The 13,557-nt window shown below is 52.3% G+C and overlaps 1 protein-coding gene across 2 annotated transcripts in view; it reads right to left on the bottom strand.

The window, feature by feature from the left end:
* Positions 1-5,482: 5,482 nt before the first annotated feature.
* Positions 5,483-13,557, bottom strand: part of LOC144737109 (uncharacterized) — a 53,578-nt gene continuing 45,503 nt past the window's right edge. For both annotated transcript variants that reach the window (XM_078619788.1, XM_078619789.1), the window contains exons 2-8: positions 12,383-12,469; positions 12,034-12,070; positions 11,399-11,420; positions 10,359-10,428; positions 9,547-9,629; positions 8,463-8,760; positions 5,483-7,853 (exon numbers count right to left, since the gene is read on the bottom strand). In XM_078619788.1, coding sequence (XP_078475914.1) covers positions 7,555-7,853; positions 8,463-8,760; positions 9,547-9,629; positions 10,359-10,428; positions 11,399-11,420; positions 12,034-12,070; positions 12,383-12,469 — 896 coding nt within the window. In that variant the 3' untranslated portion in view covers positions 5,483-7,554. The remainder of the gene's footprint in view (positions 7,854-8,462; positions 8,761-9,546; positions 9,630-10,358; positions 10,429-11,398; positions 11,421-12,033; positions 12,071-12,382; positions 12,470-13,557) is intronic.

Raw genomic sequence — 13,557 nt, 5'->3', positions numbered from 1 at the left:
GACAATGCACCATCAGAGTATGAGAGCTCGGGGTTAAGCATTTACACCATTGGAACCACCTTTTTGTTGCCAGATAAAAGGGTAAAAAAACAATTATCATATTTTGTTACTGGCAAAGGAGGTTCCAATAATGTCACGCATTGTTTCTGAAACGGATTCGCCTACAGCAGAGGCAGCGGCCTTCTTGAGGGCCCAGTCTCACCACCAGTGCCAGAGCAGAGAACAGCGCCAAAGGGACGAACGGCACAGAGGCAATGCCCCACGGATCAGAGGCAATGCCCCACGGATCAGATCACTGAGAGCTCGGCTCGAGCAGTTATATCTATGGGATACCAAAAGTGTGAAAAATAAGAAGAGCTTTTTACCCTTTGGGGCCGTCCATAAATGACGTCACGCGATTTGGACGATTATTTACCCCCCCCCCATCGTCACACGGCGTCATAAAAAGTCAGACCCCCCCCCCCCTCAAATATGACGTCACAAAGCTCTGCCCCCCCTCAAAAATAAAACATGCTTCAAATCGCTTTGAACCATCGTAATTGTAGTGCGTATTTAATGTGGCGCTGCACTCTGCTGTTGTAGAAGAAAACATTTATTAAAACGTCTATTTAATTAAGTAGAACGTGTTGTCTATATTTATTTAAAGTTGCACATTTTGATGTGACGTCACATTTCTCACCCACCCCCCCCCCCCTCTCGTCACACATCGCCCCTTTCTGGGAATAAAACGGAAGTTGTGTTCGGATGTGGAGGCCAATCAGTTTAAAAGACAATGCGAGCCTGATTAATTATCAGAGTTTCAGTTTCATGTATTTGGTATAGCCCTGTGAGCCATTCGGCTCTTGAATCTGGTGCAACCGCAACAAACAAACAAAACAAAAACATGAACAAGAAAACATCTTAAAGTGCAAACAGAAAATCCAGGAAAAAACAGCAAAATATTCCAGAAAAAGCACCGTACACCAACACTGTGCAAAAATCCCAGTGGGATGCAAGTCAAACAACAACAACCACAAGACAACTTAGATTAAGGCCATAATTCTAACTCCGTACTACAACAAACAAACATGGCCAAACCAAAAAACTTTTCGAGCATGTTTGTGTACAAGTTTTTCACGAGTAGTGAGTATGGTTAATGCAGACTTGGTGATGCCTTGCAAGAGGGGATTGATTTGTGCGTTTGATACATCTTAACACAACTCCGGCTCTCCCCTAGGTCGACTCAGCCTCAAATGGGTAACCTGGTGCGGTGTGTAGTAAACATCGCTACTCGGGAGACAAAGGCGGCCGGGCGTGGTGCTGGCCACCAAACCCCCTCGTGTGCCACAGTGACGGCCATCGTAGGTGCTGCTACTCACTAACAGCACTTGCCCCGACAGTCTGTTGCAGGCTACACGGGGGGTCTTTGTCTTTGTGTGTGCGCAGCAAATGGGCGCATTCATGCGGTTGCTTATTACGACTGCCGGAGATCTTTAAACTTGAGCGCTAAGTGCGTCTGTGTGGGACGCGTGTCAAGGTCGCGATGCGTAAAGTCAAGACTCAGCACTGCCCATAGACTCAACACTGCCCATAGACTCAACACTGCACCATAGACTCAACACTGTACCATAGACCCAACACTGCCCATAGACTCAACACTGCACCATAGACCCAACACTGCACCATAGACCCAACACTGCACCATATACTCAACACTGCACCATAGACTCAGCACTGCCCATAGACTCAACACTGCACCATAGACTCAACACTGCACCATAGACCCAACACTGCACCATATACTCAACACTGCACCATAGACCCAACACTACCCATAGACTCAACACTGCACCATAGACTCAACACTGCCCATAGACTCAGCACTGCCCATAGACTCAACACTGCCCATAGACTCAACACTGCACCATATACTCAACACTGCACCATAGACTCAGCACTGCCCATAGACTCAACAGTGCACCATAGACCCAACACTACCCATAGACTCAACACTGCACCATAGACTCAACACTGCCCATAGACTCAGCACTGCCCATAGACTCAACACTGCCCATAGACTCAACACTGCACCATAGTCTCAAAACTGCCCATAGACTCAGCACTGCCCATAGACTCAACACTGCACCATAGACCCAACACTGCACCATAGACTCAGCACTGCCCATAGACTCAACACTGCCCATAGACTCAGCACTGCCCATAGACTCAACACTGCCAATAGACTCAGCACTGCCCATAGACCCAGCATTGCCAATAGACTCAGCACTGCCCATAGACTCAACACTGCCCATAGACTCAGCACTGCCCATAGACTCAGCACTGCCCATAGACTCAACACTGCCCATAGACTCAGCACTGCCCATAGACTCAACACTGTCCATAGACTCAACACTGCCAATAGACTCAGCACTGCCCATAGACCCAGCATTGCCAATAGACTCAGCACTGCCCATAGACTCAACACTGCCCATAGACTCAGCACTGCCCATAGACTCAGCACTGCCCATAGACCCAACACTGCCCATAGTCTCAACACTGCCCATAGACTCAACACTGCCCATAGACTCAGCACTGCCCATAGACTCGACATTGCCCATAGACTCAGCACTGCCCCTATACATGAAGCAGTCCCACATCCTTAACCTCCCTCCGTTCCTCTCTCTAAGCCTCACCACCTCTCCACTCCCTTCCTCTCCCCCTTCCCTTCGCCCCTCCACCCCTCCCCGTGACCCCTCTAAGCACCGCGTCGATCGCTGCTGCTGCTGCCGCTCGCAACCTCGTAGCAACGCTCCCTTGCCCATCGACATCATCACATTCTGTGTCACCGTTCCGAACGACATGTCATCGTGCGATTTGAGTGAAAGTGCTCTGTAAATAAACGAGATCAGATACAGAGTTACGTCACACCTTTCTTGAATTGAAGCCAGGCTATTCTTATATGAGCTGGGGGAGGTGGGCGAGTCGGTAAGTGGGTGGGTGAGTTAGTGGGTGGGTGAGCGATTGAGTGCGTGCGTGGGTGAGTAAGTGGGCGGGTGGCTGAGTGAGTGGGTACGTGGGTGGGTGGGTGAGTGGGTGAGTGAGTGGGTACGTGGGTAGGTGGGTGAGTGGGTGAGTCAGTGGGTGGGTGAGTGGGTATGTGGATGGGTGAGTGGGTGGATTAGTGGTTGGGTTGGTGGGTGCGTGGGTAGGTGGGTGCGTGGGTAGGTGGGTAAGTGGGTGAGTCAGTGGGTGGGTGAGTGGGTATGTGGATGGGTGAGTGAGTGGGTGAGTGGGTGGATGAGTGGTTGGGTTGGTGGGTGCGTGGGTGAGTGGGTGAGTGAGTGGGTGAGTTAGTAGATGCGTGGGTGACTGTGTTGTTGTGACCTGACGTGTGATGGTGGTGGTTGAAAAGGCCGCGGTTTCTTTTGTCTTGCAAATAATTATGGAAAAAACGATGACTTGCATAGCTTCTGTACCACTCGCCGCACTGCTGGTATGCAGGAGGTCGTCGGTTCAATCCCGACGCTGACACCTGGTTTTTATTTGGAGGTTACGTCTCCCCCCCCCCCGTGGTCGCGTGGATTTTTCTCCGGATCCTCAGGTTTTTACACGATTTCTCTTAACTCACTCTGTCTGTTGTTGTTGTCGTATCCTCAAATCTTGTAACTCAATTTTAAGCCACTTCTCAATGTGGTATCGACTTCAAACTTGGTATACTCATGTCATACTGATGACAACACTATATTCTATCGGGAAAATTTTTTAAAAATATTTTTAAACAATCTTTCCTATATATTATGTTTCGGCTTGGGTCTAATTGTCCACGGTAAACTGACGTTGGCTGTAAATCAGCACGACCCCTTACGTTGTGGCAAGCTTCGGGGCCACTTTCTGGAGTCGTGCAGTCTTCCATTACTCATACGGTACATTTAATAAAAGCGTGTTTTTAAAAAAGTTTTGCTAATATTACTTATTTTGCCTCCACATTTCGAATGAGCGTCACCACGCGTTTAGAGAGGACTCGGCTGCTGCTGCTGCTGCTGTAAATATCCATGTGACCATGATGATGGTAAGACGACTTCGTTGACCTGCTAAAATTTGTGAGCTCCGTAGCTCTATTTCGGAAGCCACCGCAGGCTATCACGAATGGTAGCAGCTCAACGAAAATTGTCTCGAGTGGAATTGTCCAGCAGTAGACAAACACTCCGAACGCGCGTTTCTAAAGGTGGAGGGGGAAAAAACTGGGGGACCCCGAGAAAAAAATCCACGCGACCACGGGGAGAGAGACAGAGAGAGAGACGCAAACTCCAAACACACAGCAGGTGTCAGGGTCGGGATTGAACCCACGACATCCTGAATACGAGGCGAGGGAGTTAACATCTCCTAGTCACCGTGATGATGATAGAGACGCAAACTGCAAATACACAGCAGCAGGCGTCAGGGTCGGGATCGAACCCACGACCTCCTGTACACCAAGCGAGGTAGTTAACATCTCCTAGCCACCGTGATGATGATGAGAGACGCAAACTCCAAATATACAGCAGGTGTCAGGGTCGGGATGGAACCCACGACATCCTGTATACCAGGCGAGGTAGTTAACATCTCCTAGCAACCGTGCCAATCGGAGGTGCGAATCTCCCTCCCCGTGGTAGCCGAGGAGCCATATCCCTGGCTCTGATAGAAGGCAAAGTGTGTCGACTAATCCCCATCTGTTCCATCTGTATGGGGGATAGAGCGTTGTCCCCTCGCACAAGGCGTGGGGGTTTCTCCGGGTGTATCTGGTTTTCTCCTCCCCACGTCAATAATAAACACAACTCATCATTGTTTACGTGTTGAACTTCTTTCGCACCGTACGTAGCCAACCGTGTTAATTGCAGGGTGGGTGAGTGTGTGGGTGAGTGGCTGAGTGACTATGTGAGTCTATATATGTGTGTATGTTGAACTTCTTTCGCACCATATATAGCCAAGCGTGCTAATTGGGGTTGACAACTCAAAACGTGGCTCTCCTTGATCAAATAATTACGTTACTATTATTCTTCTTCTAAATAAATACATGAGTATTATTATTCTTGTAAATAAATACGTTGTTTGGAAGAGGCTAAAATCCTCATCACCCCCCCACCCCCAGTTCTCCCGGAAGGATTAAATCCCGAGATATCACACAATTGCACGCGCTAAATGGCTTAAAATGAAACTTATTTTGGGGGATTGCTTTCTCTACTTTAAATCGAACACTCACACGTGTACGTCTGCTGAACGAGACTCGCTTTGTTTTTGTTTCGTTAAGAGACATCGCCTGCACGCTTGGCGTCTTTAAAAGTGAAAGTTGCGGCGGCGCCAATGGCGTTTCGACATCGATGGACGTCGCGATTATGCCTTCACAGCGACGTCACAATGGCGTCGGTGACGTCACAACGGCGTCGGTGACCTTGGCAAAAAACAGGATTTTGTTTCAACTTCGACGGCAACAGAGATGGACAAAACGGGTCCGGAGCAGGCGCAATTATAGAAATAAACGGTGCTTTTATTGCAAAGCCTTCGACAATCGCGACTATCCACGACAACGCAACCATTAAAAAATATATCTTGCGTGCATCCCGACGCACTCCCTCCAAGGAGATTGGGCACAGCACTCAATATCGCGATCTCCAACGCTGTAAACAGTTAAATTATTTCACATTCCCCATCCCCACACCTCTTTGCCTATAGTCCTATAGTCCGATACAAACATCTACACACTCCGGAACACGCACCGACGGTCCCGTACGCGATCACGGTCGGTTACGGGCACCCACACTCACACACAGACACACAACCACCACCCCCACCCCCCCTTGTATTTCTATGTACAGACTTCTAAACGCTGGCAAGATCGACAACCGCTGGAGTATTTACAAGACACGTGGGAGGCGCTGTGTATTTACAGGACACGCGGTCGCACAGCAGTCCCCCCCCCCACTTCTTCCTTATATACAACCGCCCCCCCACCCCCCCCCCCCCCGTCATCGGGAGCACCAATGTAAATTGGCCGTCTCACGTGTTGCACACCGCACTGCAACCTGCAACGTCACACGGTTATATTCGTACTCGGGGCTCGTTTTTGCGTGCACCCCTGCGATGCAAAGTTATGTTGCAAAACATGAATACGCATTAAACATTTGTGTGCGTGTATGTGTAGCGGCGGTTTGCTTGAATGCTCCGCGAGGCTTCTAACACCGTAACGTAATCCTTCTCAACCCCCACCTTTCCCAGCTGCAGGTTGGCTCTTTTAAGGGTTTAAAATAAGACGCGATCGGTGGAGATTCCCCAATTCATTTAAACCGAATCCGAGAAAATATTGATCTGCTCAATGTATTTTTGTTGTTTTTTTGTTAACAGACATTGCCTGTACGACGTTTTTTTTAAAGACATCTTTAAAAGTTCAAGTTACGGGGGACGCTACCGATGTCACAATGACACTGGCAATGTCATAACGACATTGACGATGTGACAATGATGACGGCGTCGTCACGGCGACGACGTTCGCGACGTGAAGCCTGCGCCAACAACGCATCTCTTCCCAACGAGCAGCAGCGGGAGAAGCAGCAAGTAAAAGAAAAACCCCAAATCCAACCACTGCCTCAAACGTTCTCCTCTCTCTGCCTCTTATAAGAGAGTAAAATTACATTCATTACTACATCTCCTCACGGTGGCTAGGAGATGTTAACTGCCTCGCCTGGTATGCAGGAGGTCGTGGGTTCGATCCCCACTCCTGACGCCTCAAACTACGCGTGCAACATTGTCGCTGACTAACAGGCGTAAGTCTCGACGGGGGATTCGACCAATCAGAACGATGCCACTATTTGAGCAGCAGCAGCAGCAGTCGGCAGCGCCAGCCGACGTCGCGTTACCACGACCATCGACGCGATCGTCACCACGACGTGAACTGGACCACAATGACATTTGCCAAACTACGCCGAGTCGGTGCATTGCCCGGGGCGTGTGTTATGGTCGGGGCGAGGCGCGACGTCCGTCGTTCCGCTCCGTGTGCCTTCTCGGGAGCTGCTCGCTCCTTTGCGGGAGAGACCTCGCGTGGCGGCTCCGACTACCCCCCTCCTCTTCCCCACTCACTCCCACCCCACCACCACCACCCCTGGGGGGTGGGTGGGGTTGGTGGCTCTGCTCGGCAAAGCAAGACAGATTTTAGTCGTCTTGGTTACGAGAGGGACCCCCCCCCCCAGCCCCCCCCACCCCCCCCTCGGGGCACGCTGCTCGGCGCGGTAATCTGGCAGCCAGCGGGCTTGAGGAGGAACAAAAATTAATTAATGATAATTATTATAATTATAAAAAATTATAAGAAATTATTAAAGTAAAATAATAATTGTTATCATCATTATCAGAGGGGCACGGCCCACACAGGCGGCCTCCGGAAGCGCGGCGGCACGACGCTTTCCGTCAAAAAACCACACACACACACGCGGAGAGAGAGAGAGAGCAACGGACGGAGCGAGAGAGCAGCCCTCTCCTCCTCCCCCTCCCTCCCTCCAGCGCGCCGGCAGTGGACAAGTGGCAATGGCGGCGGAGTCGGCCTCCTCATCATCGCCTAAAGGCGCCCATCATCTTGGCGCCGAACTGGTACGTCAGCTTCTTCTTGATCTTGCGGATCTCGCCCGTCGCCTCGTAGTTGCGCAGCGCCCGCGCCAGCTTCTGGTAGGTCATCGCCTTGCGGTTGCCCTTCCGCTGGCCCCACTTCTTCGCCAGCTCCTCCTTGTGCTGCGACGAGAACTGGAAGATGCCCTGCCGCTCGTCCACCCACCAGATGCAGTGGCACATCCTCTGGTCCTGGAGGATCTCCATGAGGAACTGGTACAGCCTCGTCTTGCCTCGCTTCCCCACTGCAGGGAAGAAGAAATGGGTCACACGACGCACAAGAGACAAAGGTCCCCCCCCCCCCCCCCCGTGTGTAGTGCCGTTAGCGGGTAGCAGCAGCAATGAAGGCACTGTGGCTCGCGAGGGGGTGGGTGGCCAGCACCACGCCCGGCCGTCTTTGTCTCCCCAGTGGCGATGTTCACACACAGCACTGGGTACTCATTTGAGGCCGAGTTGACTGAGGAGAGGCTCAGATAATCGTCACACACCGCACACACAAAGACAAATATCCACCCCCCCCCCCCGTGTGTAGCCTCAACAGACTGCTGGGGCAAGTGCTGTTAGCGAGTAGCAGCATCTATTGAGGGCCGGCACTGTGGCTCGCGAGGGGGTGGGTGGCCACCACCACGCCCGGCCGCCTTTGTCTCCCCAGTGGCGATGATGACACTGCTTGTTGTTGTTGTCCAACCTCCGATTAGCACGATTGGGCAACGTAACATACCGAATCAGAATATTGTGTTCATACTACAGGAGGAATCCGATGAGTTATAAAGCTCTTTTTAACAGACGTCCAGTAGGGGGGGGATGGGGGGGGGAACGTCACAACGACGACACTCCGCTTGCTGCTTTCTCACCTCCTTTCTCCCTCTTCACGGTCACGCCATGCGGTAGCTGCTGCTGCTGCTGCTGATGCTGCTGCTGGTGGCGCTGGCGGCCCTGCTGCTGCTGCTGCTGCTGGCCGTTGCCGCCAGCGACGCTGCCGAAGGGCGGCAGATCAATCTGTCGGCACCTCCTCCTGCACCCGTCGTCCTCCTCGTCCTCCTCGTCCTCGCTCTCCGTGTCGGAGATCTGCAGCGTCGGGACGTCGCTGTCGTAGTCGGCGTCGTCCGCCGAGCTCAGCGTCGGGGACGGTACGGAGGGAGCCGTGTGGGGCTGCACACGCACGCGGAGACAAAGCTTCCCCTTGTAGGCTGTGCAGACTGACATGCTGCCCCGTTCCCCACGCACCGCACCGGCGCAAAGATCCCAGCGTAGCCCGCGTAGGCTGTAGGGGCGGGGAGGGTGGCCAGCACCACGCCCGGCCGCCTTTGTCTCCCTTGTGACAATGTTTACTACACACCGCACCAGGTACTCATTTGAGTAGGCCGAGTCGACCTAGGGGAGGCCCCCAGGACCGGTTCAGATAATCGTCACCGGTGTTGGCCGTGAGCGGGAATTGAACTCGGGTCGCCAGGTACGTAGCGCGCTAACCGCTACGCGCGCACACACACACGCGTGTAGTCACCTATAGCTTAATAAGACAGCGTGCCGTATCGGGACCCTGTCTTATTACACGCAAGCCCCGCGACAAAGCACCGACGGTTTCCATGGGGAGCGGTGGGAGAGAAAAACCGCGAGGGTTGGGGAGGACTTTCGGCGCGTCGGGTCACGTGACGTTGTTTTAGCGAATGTCACCGCACGGTTTTACTCGGTGCCCACCGCACGCACGGACAGACTGGAGGACAGGGGGGCGGACAGACTGGAGGACAGGGGGGCGGACGGACTGATGGACGGACAGGGGGGCGGACGGACAGACGGACTGATGGACGGACAGGGGGGCCAGACGGACAGACGGATGGACAGGGGGCGGTACGTACGGACACGTGAACAGGCGTTGCGGGGGGAAACTAATCAGCGTCGCACATCAGAGGCTGGCCGAGAGACGGACTCAAAATTCACCTCATCGAGCAGGGACTGGTAGGAGGATTCGGAGCCTTCGTACCCAGACAGCGTCACGTCGCTCCCACTGATGAAGTTTTTATCTGCAGGGAGAAAGAGAGCGCGGTTAGTTCGTGAGAGCGAGTGAGAGAGAGTGAGAGAGAGTGTGAGAGAGAGTGAGTGAGCGAGAGTGAGTGAGAGAGAGTGAGAGAGAGTGAGTTAGTGAGAGAGTGAATTAGTGAGAGAGTGAGTGAGAGAGCGAGAGAGAGAGGCATTCGGTTCAGGGTGTTGTACTTGTAGATGGGTTTTGAATCTGCTTTGGATCCCATGGTTCTGTATGGGATGAGACGAGGGTTCTGTATGGGATGAGACGAGGGTTCTGTATGGGATGAGATGCAGGTTCTGTATGGGATGAGACGCGGGTTCTGTATGGGATGAGATGCAGGTTCTGTATGGGATGAGACGCGGGTTCTGTATGGGATGAGACGAGGGTTCTGTATGGGATGAGATGCAGGTTCTGTATGGGATGAGATGCAGGTTCTGTATGGGATGAGAAGAGAATTCTGTATGGGATGAGATGCAGGTTCTGTATGGGATGAAATGCAGGTTCTGTATGGGATGAGATGCAGGTTCTGCATGGGATGAGACGCGGGTTCTGTATGGGATGAGACGAGGGTTCTGTATGGGATGAGATGCGGGTTCTGTATGGGATGAGATGCAGGTTCTGTATGGGATGAGATGTATAAGGGGCACGGGGTGACCACTAAGGTCTGAGTTGGTCTGCTGTAATAAGGTAGGGCACTGATCGGGGGTTGACAGCTACGAGACTGTACCTGGGTTCCCGCACTTCTGCAGCTCGTGTATGATGTACTGATCAATGATGTCCAAAGGGTCGTCGTACTTCTACACAGACGGAGAGAGACGGAGAGACATGCACACGTGACCGAGTGTTCACACGTCGCGCGGTGCACAACGTTGGTGCACGTTCGCTCATGTCCGCGGGGGAGTCAAACGATGTTTTATTTTGTTAATTTATGACAAACTGACATCGGCGGAGGAGGTTTCAGAATCGAGAGTCTTGAACGACACTCGGAGCCAAGAGACCGGGGGGTTACAGGAGTCTTGAGACTCGGGGAGGCCGGGTTTCTGGATCAGAGTCTGGATTGAGACTTGGATACAGCTGACCGAAGTTTTCCGGATCGTGAGTCTTGAGACTCGGGGAGTTTGCAAGATGTGCCACGGCTTCAAAAATGCCTTTTGGACTCGTGACTTTAATTTAACCTCCGCTGCCTTTTTACAAAGGCCAAGGACATTCTCAGTTTCGGGCAGAGCAGGGCAGTCCGACAGGGTTAAGATATCTTTCTCCGCTAAGCACCCCCGCGTGTCTTAGACTCTCAATCAAAGTAGGGCATCGCCAGGGGTGCCGACGCGTGGGCTTGTTTACCAAGGAGATTTGTGACTGCGGGAAGGAAAGCTACCTTCTTCGGCAATTGTTTGCATGGCCAGGGCGGCTCAACATGGCCATGTCCCGAGACAACCCTGAGCACAGCTGAAAAAACCTCTAATCCAGGGCGGGTGTCGGCCACTCGTGAATGCCTCAAGTCTCGTCGTCACCACCAACCCATGCATCAGTCTTCCCCTGGGCCCCACTCCACTGCCTATCTCGGTGACCTGGCCTCCTCCTCCACCGTGCCCACCACATGTCCCACCCATCACTACCCCCTCCTCCACCCTGCTCACCACACGTCCCACCCATCACTACCTCCTCCTCCTCGTCATAGCCACAACACCTTCCTGCCCCCTTCTATTCCCAGCCTACAAGTTTATTAACCCGGTCCTGTCGTGAATATGAAGAAATTAAACGTCTCCTTACCAGGCTGTTGTCCGTATCCGAGCTGAATAAATGGAGGAAACACAGAGAAACGCAGAGGGAGGGGTTAATTCGTCCACGCTCAAAACACACACACAGTGCACGCGTGCGCGCACTGTGCAACTGGTAATAAAATGCGCAGACATCGCTTGCGAAAAGCAAAGATGTCAATCTTGATTTGTCAATCTTGCGTGTGTGTGCGTGTGTGCGCGCGTGTGCGCGCGTGTGTGTGTTCGCTAACAGCACTTGCCCCTACAGTCTGTTAAGGCTATACGGGGGATCTTTGTCTTTGTTGGGGAGCGGTGGTGTAGCGGTTTGCTAGCTGCGCTACGAACCCGGCTATGACCGGGGTTCGATGCCCGCTCATGGTAAACACCAGTGACGATTATCTGAACCGGTCCTGGGCCTCCCCCCCTAGGTCGACTCAGCCTCAAATAAGTACCTGGTGCAGTGCGTAAACATCGCCGCTAGGCAGACAAAGGTGGTGCTGGCCACCCACCCCCTCGTGTGCCGTGCCGACCTTCATAGGTCATCACTAACAGCACTTGCCTCAAAAGTCTCTTAAGACTAAAAGGGCATCTTTGTCTTTGTATAGACGCATTATATATGTGTGCGCGTGTGTGTGAGAGAGTAGTCACCTGTATGCTAATGATGCTTCATCATCATAGCTTGACGCTGCAAGACAGAACAAAAGCAGGTTTCTTTGATTAGATCACACAAGCAATCAAAACGAGATTCAAAACGCACTGCTTAAGGCCAGCGTACATCAACATTGCGGTGTCTCTGTCCAACGCACAACGTACGGAAGATTCTCCATATCAAATGAAATAAACCAAAAAATAACTTTGGCAAAGGAATCAAGTCCGCATTGACCACACGTACTTGTGGTGAGCATTCAAACAAACATGCTCTCGTAAAATATGCATTGTCTTTGAAACTGATCTTTTGTCTATGTTTGTATGGATGTGTGCATGGCTCGGTGCTTACCTAATGCGTCCCGCAGCTCGGCATACATGGGCTGCGTGGTGTGCATTGCCAGCATCTTCCGGATGAGAAAGGCTCTCAGACCAAGCTCTGCAAGATGCACAAGCCGACCGCACAGGAGGGGGAGGAGGAGGAGACACAGGCACGAGCGTGCGTTATACCACTGAGCGTGCATCGTTACGCTCACTTAAACCATATTTCATCTTGATTTGAAGCTTTCTTGACTGCAGGAATCCGAACTCTTTCTACCTACGTAAAGTCACCACGTAAGTAGAAAATAAAATGAATCACGACGTTTCCATCGCAACACAAGCGGTCGTCCTCAGGCGGGAAACAATAGAACCCAGCAGTGGAAATGCTGTACGAGCGAGAGAGCAGCTACAACAAGAGGCTATAGATGTGGCGATGGGTAACCAGGTTAAGGCACCACTGAGCCGACATGCAGGTCTTGTTCAGAAGCGGCCCTGGCTATGATCACACATGAGAGCCCCAATGCAGTGGGCTTATCGTCATCGCCATGTGGAAATGTTATAGCAGCAGCAAAAATAACTCTAAAACGCGTGGTGATGTTGACTTCAAACATGTGGAGGGGGAAACACCGAAGGACCCGGATATAAATCCACGCGGCCACCACGGGGGGAGAGCGACACTCAAACTCTAAATATACAGCAGCAGGCGTCGTCAGGGTTGGGATCGAACCCACGACGACCTCCTTGCATACCAGGCGAGGGAGTTGACATTCCACACAAAAAAAAACGACAAAACGCGTGTGATTCTGTGACCACGATGATAACGTGTAATTTACCACGCAGAGCCCACTGAGCTACCACCAGGCTCTTGTTCGGATGCGACCTGGCCACAGGTGATGATAGCTTCACCATCGCTAGAATAGCTTGCTTGATATCACCATCACCATCACACACACACTCACACTGACGCAGACTAACTCACACGCACTCACTCACAGGGGCAACAACAACAACCGCCGTTCGCCACCAAGTGGCGGTGGTGTCACCACGGCGCTTGTGCCAGGCTATGTGCACGCTGAGGCCACGTGAAGTGTCACACTCCCACAGACTCTCACTCACCACACACGTATGCTAACTCACTCACACACAGACTAACTAACTCACTCACATGTGATCTCGGGTAGCGCAAACACGTGCGTGCATGCACAC

Source organism: Lampetra planeri, chromosome 64 (genome assembly GCF_965212315.1).
Source record: "Lampetra planeri chromosome 64, kcLamPlan1.2.h2, whole genome shotgun sequence".
In the NCBI taxonomy this organism is placed as follows: Eukaryota; Metazoa; Chordata; class Hyperoartia; order Petromyzontiformes; family Petromyzontidae; genus Lampetra; species Lampetra planeri.
The sequence above is the reverse complement of the archived record's forward strand: the minus strand, read 5'-3'. Positions and strand labels throughout refer to the sequence as shown.